This window comes from Scomber scombrus, chromosome 12 (assembly GCF_963691925.1).
Source record: "Scomber scombrus chromosome 12, fScoSco1.1, whole genome shotgun sequence".
Taxonomy (NCBI): Eukaryota; Metazoa; Chordata; class Actinopteri; order Scombriformes; family Scombridae; genus Scomber; species Scomber scombrus.
The window spans coordinates 12380990-12402448 of NC_084981.1; the positions used below are offsets into that span (position 1 = coordinate 12380990).

General features: G+C 36.7%; 1 protein-coding gene across 1 annotated transcript in view; it reads right to left on the reverse strand.

Moving 5' to 3' along the window:
• The window catches only part of LOC133992218 (collagen alpha-1(XIX) chain), an 89678-nt gene that overhangs the window by 61637 nt on the left and 6582 nt on the right, over window positions 1-21459 (reverse strand). Inside the window, exons 6-9 of the mRNA XM_062430933.1 lie at window positions 20958-21038; window positions 20320-20439; window positions 13610-13654; window positions 10446-10490 (exon numbers count right to left, since the gene is read on the reverse strand). Of these exons, the coding sequence (XP_062286917.1) occupies window positions 10446-10490; window positions 13610-13654; window positions 20320-20439; window positions 20958-21038 (291 nt within the window). The remainder of the gene's footprint in view (window positions 1-10445; window positions 10491-13609; window positions 13655-20319; window positions 20440-20957; window positions 21039-21459) is intronic.

The following is a 21459-nucleotide window of genomic DNA, read 5'->3' on the forward strand; positions in this document are numbered from 1 at the left end:
TTCACAGAGAATGACAAATTAGAAATTAGTTTAAAAAATAGCCCAGCATGTGTTACTGTATGTCAGTATGTTGACACTATTTTCGACTCATGCAGGTGTGAGATTCTCATGCCTATCACAAACAGTCACTGAGAATACAGCAGATAATCTCAGTCACAGCGTGTGCCAATACTCTGCTGAGAGATTCACAATCAGCTGCTTGCATAGTGTCTACTGCCAAATCCCATCCTCTGTTTTCACTCATTGCACTTAGCTCTAGCGAGGACTGTAGTTGTCATTGCTTTTACACCTCGAAGCAGAGGACCTGGGGGTTGGATTGAACAACGCAAGCTTGGGGCAAAGTCAAGCCCCACGGTGGTGAAATGTGAAAGAGGGACAGCTGAGATAAAGACTGATAGCTGATGAATGAAACTTGACACATATTGACAGGCTAAATTTTGCAGCAAGGCTTGTTAGGTGTGACACATTTGGGCCAGTAGCAGCAACTCTTTGAAATAGGTTAGGGAAGAACAGGGAAGATGGGGAGTGTGAGAGGTCTGTAAAATGACTCAGAAACACAATAATTTGTCATGGTTAAATATAGAGTTAGAAAGGCTATTAATAGTGAATTATATATCTGCAGAAGATGATTACCTACCCTTATCACATTAAGTCTGGCTCCACCAGAGACGTGACTAATTCATTGCCTATTCCCTGCAAGCCTCATCTCAAACGCCACCATTCAGAAAACAGAAGCCATGACAAAACTGGTGTAAAATAATTGCTCCTGTGGTAATGCCAGCTAATACAGCTTGCTGTGTAAGTTACACTTATAGTGACATGATTTGATCAGATTGTAAAACTTTATGCGGGCCTTCAACCCATGCATACAGTCAATAATAGGGCAGCTGTCTCATAGCTGTACATGAAAGCCCAAGTCTTTATTTAAATCGACAGCTTAACCACTTTACTGGGGCAGTAAGACACAAGGGGATCCAGAAGCAAATTTCTTTTGAGCTATAACCAGATATGTGGCAGAAATGAAGGAGCATCAGGGTACAAGGCTCATCTGATAACAAGCACGTAAACAACTAGAGTTGTTTATGTGCTTATGTGGTTAGAGTATTTGATTAATCTTGTAAGAATTTTGCCACCATTTCCGTAATAAGCAGACATTGTCCCATTATCATGGTGAATGGGTCCTGTAATATAAACATGTTTTCTTGTTACTGTGTTCCTCTTAAAGTCATTATGTGGTTTTCTCTTGTTATTTTGAGAACGAGTCCTCAAGGCTGAAGTTGGTTTCCATTCACAGCTTTGTGTTTTTTGAGTTAAGGGCACATAGGGACACATTTCTAAAGCCACAAACATTACTACAAATTATTCACTTTAGCTGTATAGACATACTTTAGCATCATCTATGAAACTGAAAAAGGATCATCAATTCACAGTGATATACAGTACCATCATTTTCATTAGACAGGACATCTGTCAACAGCAATTTCACACAACATTCACAGCTCAACACAGGGGTATTTTAATATTCCTTGTATATGAACAGCAAAAAATGGTGTAATTCTGAATTTGATCGTACATTTGCAAACTCAAGTATAAAAAGAAGCCATGATTTTGACAGCGTGAAGTGTAAATGAGAATTAGAAATGATATGCTGTTTAGAACAGCATGAAATCAGCATTTTATTAGACTATAGTTTTCTAGGAGAACTGTATGGATATTCCCTTTGGAAGAAATGTAAGAGCTGCAGTTTGCATGGTCCTGAAACATTAAATAAGAAAAGCATCTGTTAGTGTACTCTAGCAGAGCTTGATAGGACATCTGTCATATTGGTGGTCAAAGATAGTCCTCAATATGATACAAGCCTGCAGCCAAGGGCACAAGAGATTGGAGTCATGGATCAATTATTTTATCAGTGGCCTCCTGCACCCGCTGACTCCCACAGGATTTCTAACCATTAACACGTGCTCCCACAAAATATCATAACAGCCCTTTTCACTTCAATAGAAATTGTGATCTTCCTGCATTCATGTTGCAGTCCTCTAACCTTAAGTCACAGAAACTGTCGATGAAAACATAGTATCTGTCCATGCCAATATTTTTCAACTGAATAAATAACATGTATTGGAATGTCCTGCATTATTTCTGACTGCTTTGATTGCAGAATATGTTTGTTCTTTGAATCCGTAGGCTTGTGATTCACCTGAAGTAGAGCTTGACTCGGTCCACAGACAGAAGAAGCTCTGATGACCTGAACTGAAATGACTTGCAGTAAAAATCCAAAAAATTGGAAATTCAATAAATTTAAACTAGTGGGTTTGTTACATTGGCACTAATACCTGCTCCAGTACTTCCTACAGTATGTATATACTAAAGAAGAAAAACATGTTAACATAATTCAAACTGAATAATAAAAAAAAAAAAGTACGTAAAGTGATACGTTATTTTTTCCATTGCAAAACATGTCCTTATCACAAACTGAATCCAGGTCAATCAGATGCTCACCCACTACTGAATGATCGTCGCTAAACCTGTGTTATAGTCAGCCTAAGTGTGGCTGTGTGCTTCAAAAAATGCTTTCTGCCAGGGAGCATTTTAATTGCAAGTAAACAAAGCATTTTAAATTAGAGACTCAGAATGCTAACAATGCACTCTCACCTCATGTTGACTGATGCATCGTTTCCCATGTGTGAGTTTGTGGTTCTTAATTTTGTGAGACAAAAGATACTTTTCACTCAGGAAAAAAACTAAACTAAATGAACAATTTTGTGCAGGTGTGGAGATATGCTGCTTGGTCAATGATGCTGAAAACTATGTGATGATCTCAAAATACAGTTAACAATAAGTAAAATATATTTGATAATAACTTTGTCTTGACCATGGGATTATCCCGACCACACAGTAAAAAGTAGACAAGTCATACCGGACAGTACAAACATCTGGACTTGTCTACTATTTAAATAACAAGAACCCTCCAGTACTGCCAAAAAAACTGGCTGGGGTTTTTGGCAGCAATGCAAACTTTGCACTCTTACTCAGGGACACATAAAATAAACAGATGTAATAAACAATTAACTGCTTATTCTGATTGCCTAAATTTCTTTTTTTCCATGACTGTACATGCTTTGCTATTTTGTTTATAAAACAATTGCTTGTCAAAACAAAGATAAAAAGCTTTTATGTGATCATTTTTGAGAAGTGATTCTTATTAATTTTGTACTATACTGTGTTAATTACCCTGCCATTATTTGGTTCTCACATAACAGAAAACATTTCCAATTCATTCATTAGAGTCTCCTTTGGGAAAGCAGAAATTCAGTTGATAAACAAATACTGTATTTAATAAAACTGATGCATGACAAGGTTGGCTTCAATTTCCCAGGACTAAATCAACAGTTTTTTAAATTAAAACTGTCTTGTTGTCAGTGCAGAAAATGTTGCATAAATGTGTGCAGTCAACTGTTACCTGCCAGTGTTATACACTTGTGAGTGTTTGACGTTTATTTGCTAGAACACCTCCTCCTGTTTCTCTCCCTGCTCTGTGCATGTACCTATAGAGACTTTGAAGACTTGTTCAAGTGAAACATATCTCAGAAATAAGGCAGACTTTGGTTGTAAGTTAGATAACAGCAAAACTGAAAGTCTACATCAGTTGAATCTACAATGGGAAAAAATATTATATTGACTGGCCAAATATAACATTTCGAACTGGGTCACTGAAAACTGAAAACTTGACTATGGGAAGCTGTTGTAGCTGCACAGTGGTTTCAGATTATCCACACATACAACAGCAGCAAGGAATCTCTGGTAAGCCATTTCATCTTCATGAAAAGTAGTAGTAATTAGCAGTAGTAATTTGTTTATTTGGAGCATTTACAGTGTTAAACATAAATGCTACCATTTGATGTAACATAATTAGCTTATGGCTAATTTTCTTCTGCAGTCCCTTTAGTAGGTCAATATTAAGTTAAAATATATAACAGCACAATAACACACATTACAAAGCAAAACAACAAACAAGGCACATACAAAATACAAAGCTGAGTTGTGGCTTTTACAGAGAATGCTGACTGCCTACATGAAGTACAACAAAACGGTATGGTACAATTTCGGTATGGTATGGTGGAGGATTTTTCTTTGTTATGTGCTACTCAGAAACTAAGCAGTAGTTGTTACCTACTAACGATTGACAGCTATCTTAATGTTAAAAAATGAAAGGGTAATTTAAAATGTAAATGGTTGAATACAGTTGTTAGAAAAGCAGCAGCTGAAATGTTCATCTAAACTGACATGTTTAATATTCTTTACTGACCAACACTCAATTCTACAATTAAGATCTGCAAGTTTGTTGATAACTGTCAAGACAGACCCATTTCTGAAGTAGGAAAGATCTAATGACGCCTTAAGGGAAAAGGCAGATTATTTTCTTTTTCCTTTCATACAACTCTACTGTACCTTCCACATCACAGCCTAGAGTGTGATGCTGCCCTTCTGTCTAATGAAGTCAGTTGTGAGCCCACAGGCCCAATTCGGGTTCACAGTAACACAGAGGGAGATGTAGACTAGAGGGGCTGGATATATTGTTAGCTTTTGTTGCAAGCTGTGGGCTTTGTTGCATTTATGTGGTGGGATGAACAAGGCAGGGAATAGGCCAGTACTGGCTGTGTGACTGTCGTTCCTGCAGCATGAGGTCAGAACGCTGTGGGGAGCTGTGTACACTTGCCTGCTAATTACACACACCACTGTGTCTCGTCACTCCTGTAGCGGTGGGGCCACAAGACAATCTGGCAACTCCCCAGTGCAAGACAACTAAAGCAAGGAAATAAACAGAGCCAGAGAAGCAGGGGTGTACAAATGTTGTCTAATTATGTTTACTTATACCTTTCACTAACCAGAGCAAGTGAGTGTCCTTCTCTGACAAGAGGTGGAATTATTGCCAGTTTAATTTACTGCACACAATTTAATCATCACAATCTAGCTTTTACATATTAAGGAGAGACTAAATTAAAAGTGTAGGTGTAATAAGTATTCAGAACATTCGGGTGGCATTCATGTTGTTACACAGAATGAGAGGCCTTTAAAGCTCTGTGGAACAGGATCTCCAAGTAACATAGATATCTTGAGTGCCGGCCTACAAATGCCAGGGAGGTTACAGCAGGAAATGCCTTTTGCGACTTTCCATTTGGTCAGCCATACTCTGCCACATACAGTGCGATATAAGACTGATCACATTGACATTGACTGCTGGAAAGGATAGCTTATTAGCATGTCTATTACATTCTGTGAATAAAAGCAGTTTACAGAGGAAGCCTGAATAAAGAGCCATTGTGTGAGGATATCAGAGTGCACTGTCAGAGATCCTGTGGTGCAGTGGATATCATGTTCTATCAGTGCTGCTTGACTCCTTTTTCTATGACACTTCACTCCTCAGCTGAACATCATGTATCCACAAATGTAATTGGGATTACCCGCAAGATAACACAGTGTACACTTCTTCTGTCCCACAGGACGTGTATCTGCAAAGCGATACTAGATCACATGCTCATACACAGAATTCTAGCTTCTCAGGTGTCTACTGGAGCCTTAAATAACATACTAGCTTTAAATATGGAATATGAGCTAATTGCAGTAAAGGGAGTGAGCAAGTAATAGAATCTGGTATTCATGGTAAATAGGTTAACTGCACAACATTACAGTTTTTTTATACGTTGTAAACATTTACTATCAAGGAAGTAACCTCATATGTATTATTTTTAACATATTTACGATCTGCTAGTGCCTTTCTACTAGCTCCTTTTTAACCCTCTAAATATATACATATATATATATATATACATATGAGCATTATGACCATAATTTACATCATATGTTTTGATGGGAGAATTAAAAGGAACAGATATAATATTTCATTCACTAGCTCAGCTTTTTCTCAATATTGAAACAGGGAAAATAAAACGGAACCAAATGAATCACCCACCACTTAATGGAAGATACAATTACATCTACGAGTATGAGTATATTATATATATTATGACCACCTTGATAATGTTAAAGAAATCTCTCATAAAGCTCTAACAGTTCAAAGAGAACCATCTAATAGCTGAGAAAATTAATGTAATATCTACATTATAGACCTAGAACATCTAAGTCCTGCAAAAATGTCTCTGGGACCTTTAAGTCTCTTAGAACTGATTGCTGTAAATGATTGACTGTTTAAGGAAAGCAGCGTTATTGCAGCCATATTCAGTCAATGAAGCTCAACTTCATTCACTTCGAGGCACTGGGGATAATGGTTTTAACCCATTAATCCCATACTGCTAAATCCTTATTGATGAGACATGGGAGTAGGTACATTATATATTTTACTCCAGTATCCTGCCTTCACATTAATCTAAATCAGATACACGAGTGAGGTCTAGAAATCAAATAAATCAGAGAAAATAGTACAGCTGTGGAAAAGACTACTAATGAACATCTCATCACGGCTTGGTTCATGCTGGTCATTTCATCAGTATGGAAATTGTGTAATAACTTAAATGTATTTTGTTTCCACTTAATTTCCAGAAGGTGGATACAAGGAAAATGTAATATATTATACCAATTATGATCAATGGTTGAAAGTCAGGGATTATTTACTAAGAAAACCACCAGGGGAAAAAATGACTAATTCTGTTATATCTCTTCACTTTATGGCCACTATAACTAATATCCTTATATTAACAATGGATGATGTGAAAACAGTTCCTAGTAGTAAACGATTATGACTACAGATAATTATCATCAGTTCTCACCAGCAAAATGGAGCACTTTAGTATTGGTTTTGTTGCCCACAACGTTACTGTTTTGGTTCACTATCCTCATTAGCCACATTTCCAGCCGCAGCAGCCAGATGTTTTCAGCAAAAAAGCTCTGATTAACACATAGAATCGGCTGGATGTGTGAGAAGACAACTGTTTGCTACACATTAACATATCAACTTATAAGGCAATATTATGTCATGTGATGTGTTTACAGCTTGTTTCCCCTGCCCCTAAGTGGCTAAAACTCAAAACTCAATTAAACAGATTTAAATACACTGTTATAGTACATAACTTTTAAGTCAATCATTTGTTTTACTTGGAAGTATTGTTCATCATAAAATTTTAAACTGCACCCACTGCAGTGTAAGCTTTCAACAAGCATCAGAAACTGGCAACTCTTTGAGAAACAGTCTGGATTGTGGGAAATACACTTGTTTGCTCAGTGTCAGTTGAAAACATAGGTGTCAACGTTGAGCGTTTTTGTACTCCAAGTACTAAAACAGGTAAAGAACATATTCCCTTCACTGTGCAGTATGACTATGCTCTGAGGCTGCCGAGAGAAGACAGTTTTCATATTCATCTGCTGAAGGGGAAAGTTTCTTTGTGCTTACCAAAAATCTGAGCTTAAGGTGTGTACATACGAGCATGATTTGTGACATCACAACTAATTTAGGAGCCAATCGTGGTCCAGCATCTTACAGAAATAACTACAGAAACTTGAAGCCTCCAGTGCACTAAAAGAGTGGACTTTTCATTGAAGTAGGAGACATCTTATCTCCAGCAATTAAACTTTGGAAATGAAAAATATTTGCATATAGAGCATATTCATAGATTCTGGCTTTTTAATAAGGTAGAAGGAGGTATATGTCATTTTAAGAATTCTTAACAAGGTAATTTAACTTTTTTTTTATGGACAACCATATCCAACATAAATTATTATTCAAAGCAGAATATTTTTATATCTCTTAAAACATGTCCGGAGGGGGTCTTTAACTTTAGCTTAGTTCAAAGACTTGAAAGAAGTCCACTTGACTCTTGGATGTAATGGTGACTAGCTTGCTAGCTAACAAATGGTAGGAATGAAAGCTTTGGAGTTTGCACAAGGTTTGGCTAAACATGTTCCAATTAGAACTTTGATTCCAAGAATGTGTGTAACAAGCCTGCTACAAGCAGCACTTCAAAATGTAGTCCCATTTATCTACTTTTCTCTTTGTTTCAAGTCATTCAAGGAAGTGCAGCACAGTATAATAAATCCCTGGAGGGTACACATGGTGAGTTCACTGAAGGCTATCGGAGCCATGTCAGCGTGACCAAAGAGAGAACAACCGCCCATATGGGATGTGCACAGATCAAAAGCAAGCTACCTTTCCTGCTAAAAATATATAAGTGCCCCTGCCCTATCCCTGTACTGGACACACTGTGATGAAATTGATATTGATCTAGTCATCTGACTGTGGATTTGTTGGCATAAAAGCTTATATCTCAAAAATGGTGGAGCGCACCTTGAATTGCACATGAATAGATTAATAACTGTGATTAGTGGCAGAACATTTGGAAAATAGAATTGGTAGTTTCCATATTTCTAATCAGTGAATAAGTACTGGCATGAGATTCAGCATCTCATTTCTGGCAACTTGGAGCCCCTGGCGATGCCTCCCATACACACAAAGCCAGAGAGCAGCAGAGGGCAGGGCAATCCAATGCCACAAATCACTACACTTTTCAGACCCCTGCCTGCTGACTTTATTTCTCTAAAGCGACAAACCTTGCAACTTTTCATCTCCTACTGTTTTCAGTTTATGAACCGCTGATCTGCAGTCAACTGGAGCCCTGTTAGAACCAATCAGAGAATCAGGAACAGCTGCTCAAAGTCTCTGTCACTCTTTTCTCTTGATTGATGAAGCACCAGAAGCAATTGGTGAATAAAAACCCCTGAACTAAGGAATCACTCACACTCTTTCATTATAGTTTATAATATTATGACTACAATTTTGACAGCTTTGTTGTGCATGGAGTTAATTTCTAGTTAGGTGGTCTCGCTCTCCTTCAAACTTCTATGTAAATAAACTTGATCATGTCTTTCATATGCAAATGTACACATGACGTCAACTGGCTTTTTGAGCTGCCAATACCTACTTACCTTAGAACAAAGCAAGCCATGCTGGTTGTTGGGGGACAAATTAATGCTTGAGTCTCCAACCTGCCAATTCTGGGTTTTTTTTGAAAAACAAAAAAAAAATGTTTTCCCTTTTCAACCTGCATTCTACTTGTATTACTACACAGTAACACTTAAGACTATTTTCTGCAGGGTACCACTTTTAGGGTAACGTTCAGGGAAAACAAGGTACAAGTACAAAATCTGCGCTGTCTGAGTCTTCTTAAAAAACTTCCTTCAATTCTTCATTAAAAAAGGACAATGGATCACTTGTTTTCTTATTATCATCGATAATGTACTATTAACATAACAGAAATATCACTTGGTTACATTAGAATATAAAATCCATCAGGATTAAACCAGTTTCCACATTTTAAAACATTAATTATGTCATCATAGAGCAGTCTGTGAAATGGGTTAAAAATATAAAAGTTTTACACCAGTAAAGTATTTTAGTTTTTCGGGAAAACTTAATTTAACAATTTAGTCATCCATCATGCCCTTCCTTTAATCAGTCCATGCTCAACACAGAACAGACTTAATTTCTACTAAATTATTTATTTCATCAAATACTGAAAAAACTTTTCAAAGTATTCAAGTGTGAGATGGTTAATTATTCTTTTTTAAAAGATTCTTCTAAACTCTCTTTCTTTTTGTAATTGAACAGATAGTACATCTTAAATCAGGAACTTTCCTACTTGTTCTAATTCATTTGGGGATATCAGGTACTTTTATTAGTATAGCTAAATGCTCTTATGGTTCCACTTAGTCTAGTCTTTGTTTTTGTTTTTCTGATTGTGCAGGTTCACAACCTCTGCAGGGAGGTGGATTTCTGTAGCAGCTGTTTGTCTACTGAGGGGGGAGGTGATGATGAAAATATGTCTCTTTATTAAGCCACTTTAAACTGACCATCTGCACAGCCAGCATCTAATGAGATTGTGCCATGTGGGCAAACAATCAATCAACAATCATAAGACATCTTTTTATATAACTAATACTTTAAAGGACTGCACCCTACTTTAATCTTGGCTAGAACTGTGATCTAATTTGGAGTTTAGTTAAAAATAATAATACAATAATTATTTACAAGTGCTTCTTGATGAATACTGTAGCAAAACTTTGGTTTACAGTACATGCACAGTTCAATCACTGCAGTCAAATTTAAGAGCATGCAATAAAGATTAACCTGTAACGACATAAAAAGGGTTTACAGTAATCTGAAAAATGAGTTTAGTCCATTAGTATGCCGAGCCAATGGTAGCATACATATCAATTAATTTCACCACAGAAGGACACTGAGGGCTAGAACACACTTAGATCTACTTCAGATATGACAGGGACCTGAAAACAGCCACACAGAAAATTCTGCTTCGCTCCTACCCCCAGGGCATCACGCAGAAAATGAAAAGCCTATAAGAATTGATTCCCTGACGAAACTAGATCTGGCTGATGTGCTATGTATGGAATATATGTCTGCTGGAGATAGTACTACTTACCTTCTCCCCATCGATTCCCTTTTGCCCTTCTGATCCAAGTTCCCCCTGCAATGACAAGAATGAAAGTTAAAAGGCATAGAAAAGACCCTTGAAAAGTTTAGACTTCAATCTTTTTTTTCTCTCTTAGATTTCAATGTAGCAGGTCTAAACAATTTGGCACAGTTCTTTAATACTACTTCCTATAAGGCATTATTGGACTCAACCTCGCCATATTCCAAAAGAAACATTAAATAAGAGACACGGTCACTTCAAAAAATCTGTTGTGACAGATGCTAATTGAACAAATAAACACATTAATCCACAGATATTTCCACTACATGTCAGCAGAACTCATTTTACATGAGACATGAATGGTATTTACATACACACAATTAAACCATTAGGGAGTTACAGTAAGGCAGTGCAAGGCAAGGCAGCTTTATTTATATAGTGCATTTCATACCCAGGGGCAACTCAATGTGCTTTACATGAAAAAACAAACATTTGACAGTAAGAATTGGAAGCATAAAACATACAATTAAAAAGATAAATAAATAAAACCCAATTGTAGTAAAAATTAAAAGAAACATTAAAAGAACCCAATTATAACACAAATAAAACAAAGTATAGACAAATAGAAAGAGAGAAAGAAAATAGTAGTAGTTTCAAGACAAAAAAAATCTCAGAAGCATGCAAATGTAAACACCAAATAACTCCACAATGTAATCAGACTATTCATACTACAAACAGATGTGTGTCGTGTGTATTGTATTTCAAGTACTGTGGTTATAAGAATGTCTCTGCTGCCTCACAAACAGATACACGGATGCCACCAGGGAAACATTGTATCCCACAAATGGATTAAAAGTTTCTCATACAAACTCTGAACTGGGGAAGACTGGTTTGCAGTATTATGAAGCTATTATGCAGAAGTTGCAGTATTATGCAAAACAGACTGAATTTAGAGGCTCTTGTTCCTCTAAGGGGCTTAAGGTAGTTTTACGAGCTGATATTCTTCATAATGTTTGTGATTCTTTTAAGTATTGTGTCTGAGACTGTGTATGATGATGGTTTTCTGATAATTTTATTGTGAACCTGTCCTCAGGTCTCCCTTGCAAAGGAGATGTTTATCTAAATGAGATTTCCTGAATAAATAAAGCTTAAAAACAACATAAATCATGTTCCATGGTAATAAGATGCAATAAAGTTAAATCCAAAACTCTAAAACTCACTCAGAGTTCCTTTTAATTGAGCTTAGCAATGAACGACACACTTGCACCACAGTGACACTGATACAGAATCACATTTTGATCTGGACACCAAATTCCAAGCAATGTTGTTTGTTTTGTGAGCTCATTGCATCGTTTCTGCCTCAGCAAAGTTTAGAACATGCGTAAGAGTATGTGCAGTCAGAGAATACGCCGTTGGCTTATTTCTTCAAATATAACATCTTAGAGGCTTCCTGATCACTTTTTTTCTGAAGCTACCATGCCACTACTTTATACACACTCTGCCAGAGATGTGTGAGATGTCTTGGAATTTGTTGGCTCTGTTATTAGAGTGTGACCTATACAGTTTCATGACCTCAGCTGGCCAATGAATGTCTTGCCAAGGTCCTGTCATATTATAGCATTCATAGGCGACTGTATCATGGCTGTTATACAGCTGCAGGAAATTGTTGTTCTCACACAGTATGACCACTAAAAGAGCATGAAAAAGTGTGTCATTTAGCTTTTGTCCATTTTCACTAACTAGGCCAGAAGTTCATTGTGTCATCTTTACAGAACAGCAAACATATGTCATTTACAGGTGTATAAATGGCTACTGTATACATACACATTAAAAGCTTTATTGATACTGAGCAAAGCTGAGGTATAAACCATTACAAGACACAATAATGTGTAATAGCATCAGTATCAATATTACTGCCTTTTACTTTACTTGTGCACTGTTGTGTAACTAAATGGCTTCAGCTGGCTCTTGAACCTCATCTCAGCAAACATAAGTGGAGAAAGCTGTGGCCTTAAGTGTTATTCCATATACCATGTATCAAGGCTCATGAGCAAATATGTCACCCCACAGTGAGCTTAACATCTTCAGTGGATATAGGTTGAGGATTAAACCAGTTTTCACATCCAGGAATGATCCTATTTATTGCGGTTGAATAATCTGCATCCACAATGATTTACAGTACAATTGAATGCAATGAAATGTCTAGTGGATATGGATTTTTTCCCCTTCTTGTTATGCATTTTTCCCACAAACTACCATTTACCAGAATAAACCCAACTTACTGGCATTATAGTAAGTGGGGGTTCCTATAGTGGCTAGGCCTGCACTCCTTTATGGCAGGAGATTAACACAGATTTCCACATCAGAGATGCCTGATTTGATGCTCAACAAGATTACTGATGACAATCATATATACAATAACATAGTCAGCTGGTGAAATCTGCTACATCTGGCACATTTCTGAACACTTAAAGAATGTGTAAGCAACACTGAATTACAATTCAAGCACTTAGAACGTCTGCAAGCTTCCATTAAATGTATTTCTGTCTTTCGACACCCACTGTTGGCCTGGTGAGGGTGTAGACAGTTCCATGTTACCTCAAATACACAGAAAGTTATGCATGACTGATGAGTTTCACAGAGAAGGCATAACTGAGACACTGAGGTTCACAGACAGATCCAAACCCTCTTTGGACAGACAGCCCAACCATCTAGTATTGCTAGTGTGGTGACAAGGACATGATCCCTGACTGGCTTCTCACTGAGGAAGACTGCCAACTGTTTCCAATGGGGCTCCTCGCCAAGGCAGAAGTGCCAGAACTGCCCATGACTGAACTCTTCAGTGGTGTATTTACCCCTGTGCCAACCAGGCAACCACTTGTTGATTTAGTTTGATTTTGAAATTGTTTTTATTCTTGTTGTGATTGGTTTGATACATAGCAAGCCAGTAATTCAATTAGAATAACCCAATAAATCACTTAACAAAATGTGCCCCATGTAGTTCACTGTAAACCATGCAGTAAAAACAAATTCAATTTCAAATTAAAACAAACTTTATGAAGAAAAAAGAAGTTGATGTCAATCACAGCTTTGAAAACAGATGTAAGGTCAGAGCAACACAAGGGAATCTTATGGGTAAGGTTTTTTAAGTTTTTTGCTCAATGAGTAGCTACCTTATGTCCTGGATTTCCTTGAATCCCGGGCTCCCCTGTGTCCCCCTGAGACAGAAACAGCACACAGAGAACAGTTAGTGAAAGGTCTCTCATTCACACATTAGTGAATAGCTTTATGACTGCTTGTCATTTCATCAGCGATCTCACTCCTACAGCTGTTCCACAAGTTCTTTCTGCTACAGTGGCTCAGCAGCTGCAAATGTGGATACATTTCCCAACAACTGGAAAGCAAGCAGCTTGTTAAGGTTCATTGTATTATTCTAATAATTGTATTATTTAAAATACAATTAATAAATAGAAGGACAGGACATGACAAGGAATGGAAGATAAGCTTATATCTTTGAGCAGGAATGGATAAGACAAGACAGGAATGAAAAAAAAGGAAGTTGTTAAGAGAAAGATAAGATGGGGATAGCTACTTATTCCACAAATTAAGCAAACAGCGAAATCTTGCTGCAAGTTAAAAATCAAATTAAACATGATGACCATTCATGGTCACATCTTCATTACAAGCCCTGCTTCTTATAACTTAATAGGCTTGTTTAAGAAGAACAAGAAAATGAGGCCCAACCTCTTAACTGAGATGCTGTCTCTATACTATGTATTATCAACTCATTATTCCAACATGCACAGTCTACCTTTTGCAAATACCTAACATTTGATACAAAAAAGAGAAGAAAAAAAACACAACTCAGTTCTTCGGTGAAGGGAAGACATGACCGGATAATATGTAAGTGGAAGGATGTAATGATTTCCATGAACTCAGCAATTACATTTCTTTTGAAAGAGACAATCTAAATTCACAGCTGCTGAGGAGGTTCATTAATAATAGATAAACCTCCTACAAAATGCATACGGGAATTAATGTATATTGCACAGTACAGTCATCGATGCAGCTTCCATTAATTCAAATTTTCTATTTAACCATCGACACCAGACCCCTTTTTAGAAACGCTAATAATATTTTAACACTGATGAATACAATAGAAACAAAGAGAGGCTTTGACAACTAATCAAAATTCAGTGCCAGTGCAATAATAAACTGTCTTGAATAAAATCCCTGGAATTATTCATTTTAGAGGTACAATGTGTATAAATTGAATAAGACGGTTCTAATTGAAAACCCAAACCATAAGGGCAATAGAGTTGTAAATGGTGCAAAACAAATTAAGGGTATTGTAAATGGAAAATAAGTTAAGTTTAATTTCACTATAATGCCTGTGTGTGCTTGTTTTTTTTTGTTTTTTGCTTTTTGTTGTTTTTTTTCTTGCGTGTGTATGCAGGAGCTGTAAATCTAGTAATGCCAGGGTTTATGTGCAAGGCCATAGAAAATGGATTTCCTTTCAAGTAAGCTGCATTCTTATAACCCACTACTTATCTGTTTAATTTCCCGAGGGATTCTGGATTAATCATAGAAGTTTAATCCCTTTGCAGTGCATTAGAATCCTCCATCAAACTCTCACTGTAATTCAGGATAGTACTTTCTGTTGAAGTAACACAGCCAAAGTAATCCCCCGCACACTTTCCCAAGCAGCCCTCGGTGTACTGTAGGTCACGATGATTGGCCTGCAGTTCTCATTATGGGTGTTTTAAATGCTCTAAATTGCTGAGATGTCTTTGATTAATCTCTACAAAGTCAAGCTCAATTGCTAATAAGCGTTCTCTGACTATTTTTTAAAATCTTTATACAGAATGAGATTCTCATGTTGGTAATTGAAAGTCTCATGTGTTTACCTCATTAACATTATTTGCTATGACTCTGTAACCCCTTTTTAATGTATTATAATGTAAATCTAAACGAGTGCAGCATAGTTTAATGATCACTGGAACACCTTGAAAATGTAGGGATCAATAAGAATTAAATATGCTTTAACAGAAGTGCACTGCTACTTTTTACCAGGGCGATTCATGTGCAATAAGGTCAGAGTGAATAAGAGGAAAGCAAGTGCTACACACGACTCTGTCAAAGCATGGCATTACTGATAAACTGCACAGTTGGCTCAAAATACACTGTTTTTCTAATGCTTTTCTCTCAGCTGTAAAGTGGCACATCAACATCTGCAAATCCCACAAGACATGAGAAAACACTTTCACTCTATTATCAGTGACATGTTGCTGTCTTCAAGTATAAGGTGCTAGGTCAGAATGATAATTATTTTCAAGTTACTTGCTTGTGAAATCTGTACTGTTTTTATTGACTGTAGTCACACCCAAGCACGCGCAGCTCAACCTGCTTTATTTAGATAAATATAATGTAACCACCTACCACAGTTAAACCAAGATGGTTTGTTTCTAGTTATTTACTGATAACATCAAACGTGTCACAGAAATCAATGCACATTAATCAATAAAACACAGCAAATGTAGTTCATGAGTTCATCCAAACTCTAAATCAGATCAATTAAAAGATCTCAAAGCACAAATAAACACATGTTAACAGAATTTAAACAAATATCACCCTCCCTGAAAATTATCACATCAAAATGTAATCTTAGATGACAAGTGGCATTTTTCATAGCGAAAATGTTTTAACCTTGCATGAAGAAGCAAACTATTGTTGTGCTCTGCAAGCTTAATAACAAATCATTATATTATGCACGTGTTACGAGATGAAGGAGATATACAGGGGGATTAGAAGGAAGAGGAGGTAGAAATGAAGAGGATGAACCTCTTGAGACCCAGTGTGGAAGAAAAACATGGGGTTGAAACGAGGTGGAGGTTAGAAAATTTACATCATAATGATTTCATATTTACAATTAAATAAATGTCAATAATGAAAATGGTAAACAGTTTTTTTGACACATTCAGCTATAGATGACATGTATTGTTTGACATGGAGAATCAGCTCAGAAAGGTTCCTGCTTGTACCTTTCGAGTTATGAATGTAAAATTTGGTTAAAAAATTCAATCCATGAATTCAAGTAAAACTGGGAGCAAGAATTCTTGTCATATTGAATGAACTCAGACAATAAAAGTAAGTAAGGTAAATATGATCAGCAGAGGCAGTATGCATGCACATCCAAGCTGAAGAGGTGCTGGGCTGAAAGTGAACAAATGTCGAAAAACATCAGACTCAATACTTTAATGCAATAAATTCTAAGTGGACATTAGAGCCCTGCAGTGTGTTTGCTGTTTCTTTGTTTTTTGAGATATGATCAGCAGTAAATCGTGACAATTTTACTCCACATTTGCTTTGTATATGGAAACAAATGCACCAGTGTTTCTCTCCTCAAAAGGTACAACTACATCATTGTCTTTTTTAAAAGTTTCTGTAAATAGTAATTTGTTTAATATAACCTATAAAGCATTTTACACAGTATCTCTTTGACTTTGTTAGTCAGGAAAACATGAATATACCCAACCCTATTAGGAAGTAGGTACCAGCTATATACAATAAACTACTAATATCAGGACCTTCCATTGGCGCAAAACATGTTGTACTTGGTTTCAGTTCACTATTGAGATAATTCAACTTCTTAGCAGAATCAATCACATATACCCATGCATCCAATTAATCCAAAGTGGAACACCACATCTAATATTAAGTTAAAAATAAATAAAAATCTTGTATTTCTGGGTAAAAACAGAGTGGTGTGTTATGAGCTGACAGACCACCATTAAACTATAGGGCTTAGTCTTACTCCTCGAGCATGTTTTATCTTAACTTCATTGATTTAGTGTTCAAGCCTGTAATAGGATTTGTTCTGAATTTTGGTGTTGAGTAAGTAAGTAAGTAAGTAAACAAATGGTGCCAAGTATTGATTTGTTGAAGACCTGAAATTAGATTTCAGGTGTTAACAGTATGAGCCACTGACTCACAGCACAAGACATGGCTTGCAGAAATAATACAAAAAATGGAATGGCCTGTGCTCCTGAAAAGCGTGTTTATATCATTGTTGAGTATTAAAACATAACAGCTAAAAAATCTGCCAGTAAATTAACTTTAAATATTCTTTTGCTGTATAGAGGTAATGTTTGCAAATACTCATACTCTCACATTCATTAACAGGGTGGTTATATGACAATATGCAAAACAATAAGACAAACATGTTGCAGTGCTTGCCATACATGCTCCCTTTTGTGAAATTAAAATGACCTGAGACAAACTTGCCTTCTGAATATAGTCATATCAATTAGCTGCAAGTAATTAATCACCACCAGTACCATCACACTCAAAGAGCACATACACAGACACATTACAGCTTGAGAGCTGATCCCTGCTAGGTCAATTAAGAATCATTAGAGGCCAATTACAACACATTTACAAACCTGATTAGTACAATCTGTTGTTATACACGCACAATTTGGAATTTAATATCTTGCATTGCTAAATACAAAAGAAAAAGGGCTCCCACATAGCCTGTTTAATATACAAAAAGCAATAATTGTTCTAATGCCATATTCAAAAAATACCAGAAAAACATAAAAACTACATTGCTAAAACACTATCTAAGTACAGTAGCTCTAGCAATAGTTTAAAAGAGCAAAATATACTGTTAATTTTACCTTTTATCATATATACTCATTAACAAGGTTCCAAAAGACAATGCTCATTATTCCAAATGTTACATTGACAATATAACAATGGCAAGCCTTAAACATTGCAATTAAATGGGAAACCTGAAATGCTTTCTTAATCATTTAAAACTCTGAAATGACAGCATTAAGGATACATTTTGCACTAGGACCTACATCTACATCCACATTGAGAGGAAATATTCTTAAAATACCAGGCCAATCTAAAGTATCCAGACTTGCAGTACAGTATTAGACCTGGTTGGTGCTGTTTATAGAATCAGTAAAATACGGACACTAGTTCTGTCTAAAACGTATGCTTTTATGGTTTTCAACCAGAGTCAAGACAATGCCACTTTAACAATAGGACCAGAGCTCCATGAAGACAGTTAAAAATACCCCAATTCCAGTAATGGGCTCCACATGTAATATAATTTAACATTCTTCTACATGTCGCTTTTGTGCCTTCCAGCAATGAGCAGGTTCCCAGACACAAAAGTCTACCACTCAACCTGCATATCTTAATCCCACAGCCACATCACAGTAATTAGGACACTGACCCCAAAAGCCATCTGGTCTTATCAGGTATACAGTACCACCACCTGTTCATTCCTATGAATTCCATTCATAGCTGAGCACATTCTCCCTTGCTTCTTTTTTTAACCTTGCATGCACAGACAGCTAAAAGGGGATTTCATACTCCAAATGATGTGATTTGTCTAGGAGGAAAATAACACTTTTTTGTCTGGGTATTTGATGGTTCATTTATGTGTTTTGTTGTCCTCCAACAAACATAACACCTACAATTTTCAGAAACTGGGTATTTACCATTTACAATCCCACTTGTCTTTTGAGCTGTCATTGACCGAGGATCATTCTCTTTTTGAACTACACATATTTCTCTAGCATTTGAACAAATTGAACAGATTTCCCAGATCAAACATCTTGGGAGATGTGGGACAACATTCACATTGTACGGTAGCATCTCTGAAGGACCCTCAACCGTGGAACGTCAAACTCTGTCAGACACTACAACATAGACATTTGCCTTCCGAGGCAGATATGAATTCCTCTTCCTCTGACAATGAATGCATGACAAAGTAGACATTTGTCATTCAGGGACTTCAGGGAAACCAGAAGTACTGGACACAGAGAAAACCCACCACAGCAGTTTAGAGTAACATGTAAAAAAAACAAAACAAGGTATGGTTGTTCACACTAATGGAAATCACAGTGGCCCAGCAATATACTCTATGATTACATTTGTTTGCATTATGTATGACTTACAACAAATTGTGGTTGCTGAACTTGATGCTGCCCACCTACTTAAGTATTGACTCCAGTAAAATGTATGGCACATCTAACATTCACTTCACCCCTGTTTGTTGTCTTGCCAATAACAAATAAATGTATATATCAACATCATATTGAAACACACCTTGTCTCCTTTGTCCCCTATTTGTCCTGGCAGACCAACTATACCTGGCAGACCAGCATCTCCCTGTGCACACACAATGACATTATATGATTAAAACAGGGATATAAGATTTCTTCTAATCAAATTGACAATTTAATTTCTCATGTGTGTTACTTGTATATTCTTTATCATATTGTAATTCTGCTTTTTTCCAATTAAAAAAATGATTTCTATACATAGAAATTAGCCATGTTTGCTTTATATAAACATATCATCCTCATAGGAATCAAACAAAGAACAGCTGATTTTGTTTGTAACTTAAAGGCAAAATTTAAAAATCATAAAAGGCTGGGTGTGGAATTGGCCATCTCCTTAGAGCTGTACCATCTGCTCCCTTCAAAGAGGGCCTTGAAGCTTTCAGGTCTGAATTTGCATTTTAATCTAATATTAATATTTGCAGTTGAAAGAATCCTTTTGCATTTTTACACGTTTATAGCAGGGTGCAGATTAACAATGTGTGAATGGTTTGGGAGAATTACACCTGTGTTTACTAATAGATTATAGCTATACTGCGTTTTGGTTGTTTTACGAGAAAAATACTTTTTGGTACAAATGTCCTTTAACTGGCTCTTTAGTGCTTGTAAAGAATTGAGTACATGCAGTGTACATCAGAGCTGGTTCAGTTACAATAGACATTACACTTACTCAATTGGGCCCCTAATTGAGTAAGTGTTATGTGTATTGTAACTGAACCAGCGCTGGGTGGAATTGATTATACCTTTTCAGCTGGACACTGACATCTGTCAATTGACTGTGGGGCTGGCTGAGACAGCATCTGGGGAAGTTGGGCTGTTACCAGGGGAGGGGAAGTCCCATTAAATGTCTTCTCGGCTTCACACTGGATCAATACAGAAATTTCACCATTTAGACACCTTCCTTTGTCTTGTTTGCTACATGGCAAGAATACTGTATAAAAAAAGCTACTATGATATAGCACAGTATAACCCTGATTTAATGTGGTATATATTTACATCATGCTGCAAATAGCAAAATATATGCATCATGTACAGTGGAACAACAAAGAGTGAAGAGTGATAAGTCCTTCTCAAGCCTGTGACAATTCCCTTGGAGTAACTTTACACTGACAGGACAACATGCTTGTGGAGAAATGTAATGCTATGGGGTTAAAGGTCATCTCTCCATTTGGAATCACTGTAACATTATCTCATTGATTAAGTGGTGATGGAAGGTCCCTGTTATTAAGTTTCTATATGGGGACACATGTCCTCATAGAAGAGACAAAAACCTTGTTACACTTTCATTCTCTGCTGACACTGCACAGGTTAAAATACACCCTTTCAGACATTTATCATAGAGTAGCTGTTAGTACTGTACAGAGACATTAAAATGTTTTACCTTCGGCTCGAGAATCTCACAGCAATTTTCCATCTCAGCCATATAAGGGTCACAGTAGATTACAATTTGTTTCAGTTCAATCTGTGGAAAAGAGCTCTCATTAAAGGACCACTCAAGTATCATAAAACAGTTCCATCATCACTTCATGTTCTCCTATTAGCTGACATAAAGGTTTCCTCTTCACTGGTGAAAACTGTGCAACTGTCAGTTGTTTTAGCTTCAAGTTGTCGTTAACATTGCCAGTTTCTCTGTCTGCAATGACCTCAAAAGCCCATCAAAACTTAAATAAACAAAAAGGGCTTTAACTTCTACATGAAATACAGCTGCTTCACAGCAGAACTTGAACTGTCCCACATTTTATGATGTACTCACTTACAACTGTACAAATCATGCAGACTTCAGCTGTTAATGCTACTTAAGCCACGTTCTACTTAGAAGCACTGGTTGACCAAATGGCATAGCTGACCTTTTTAGCACTTTGGGGCATTTCTTGAGAATGAGC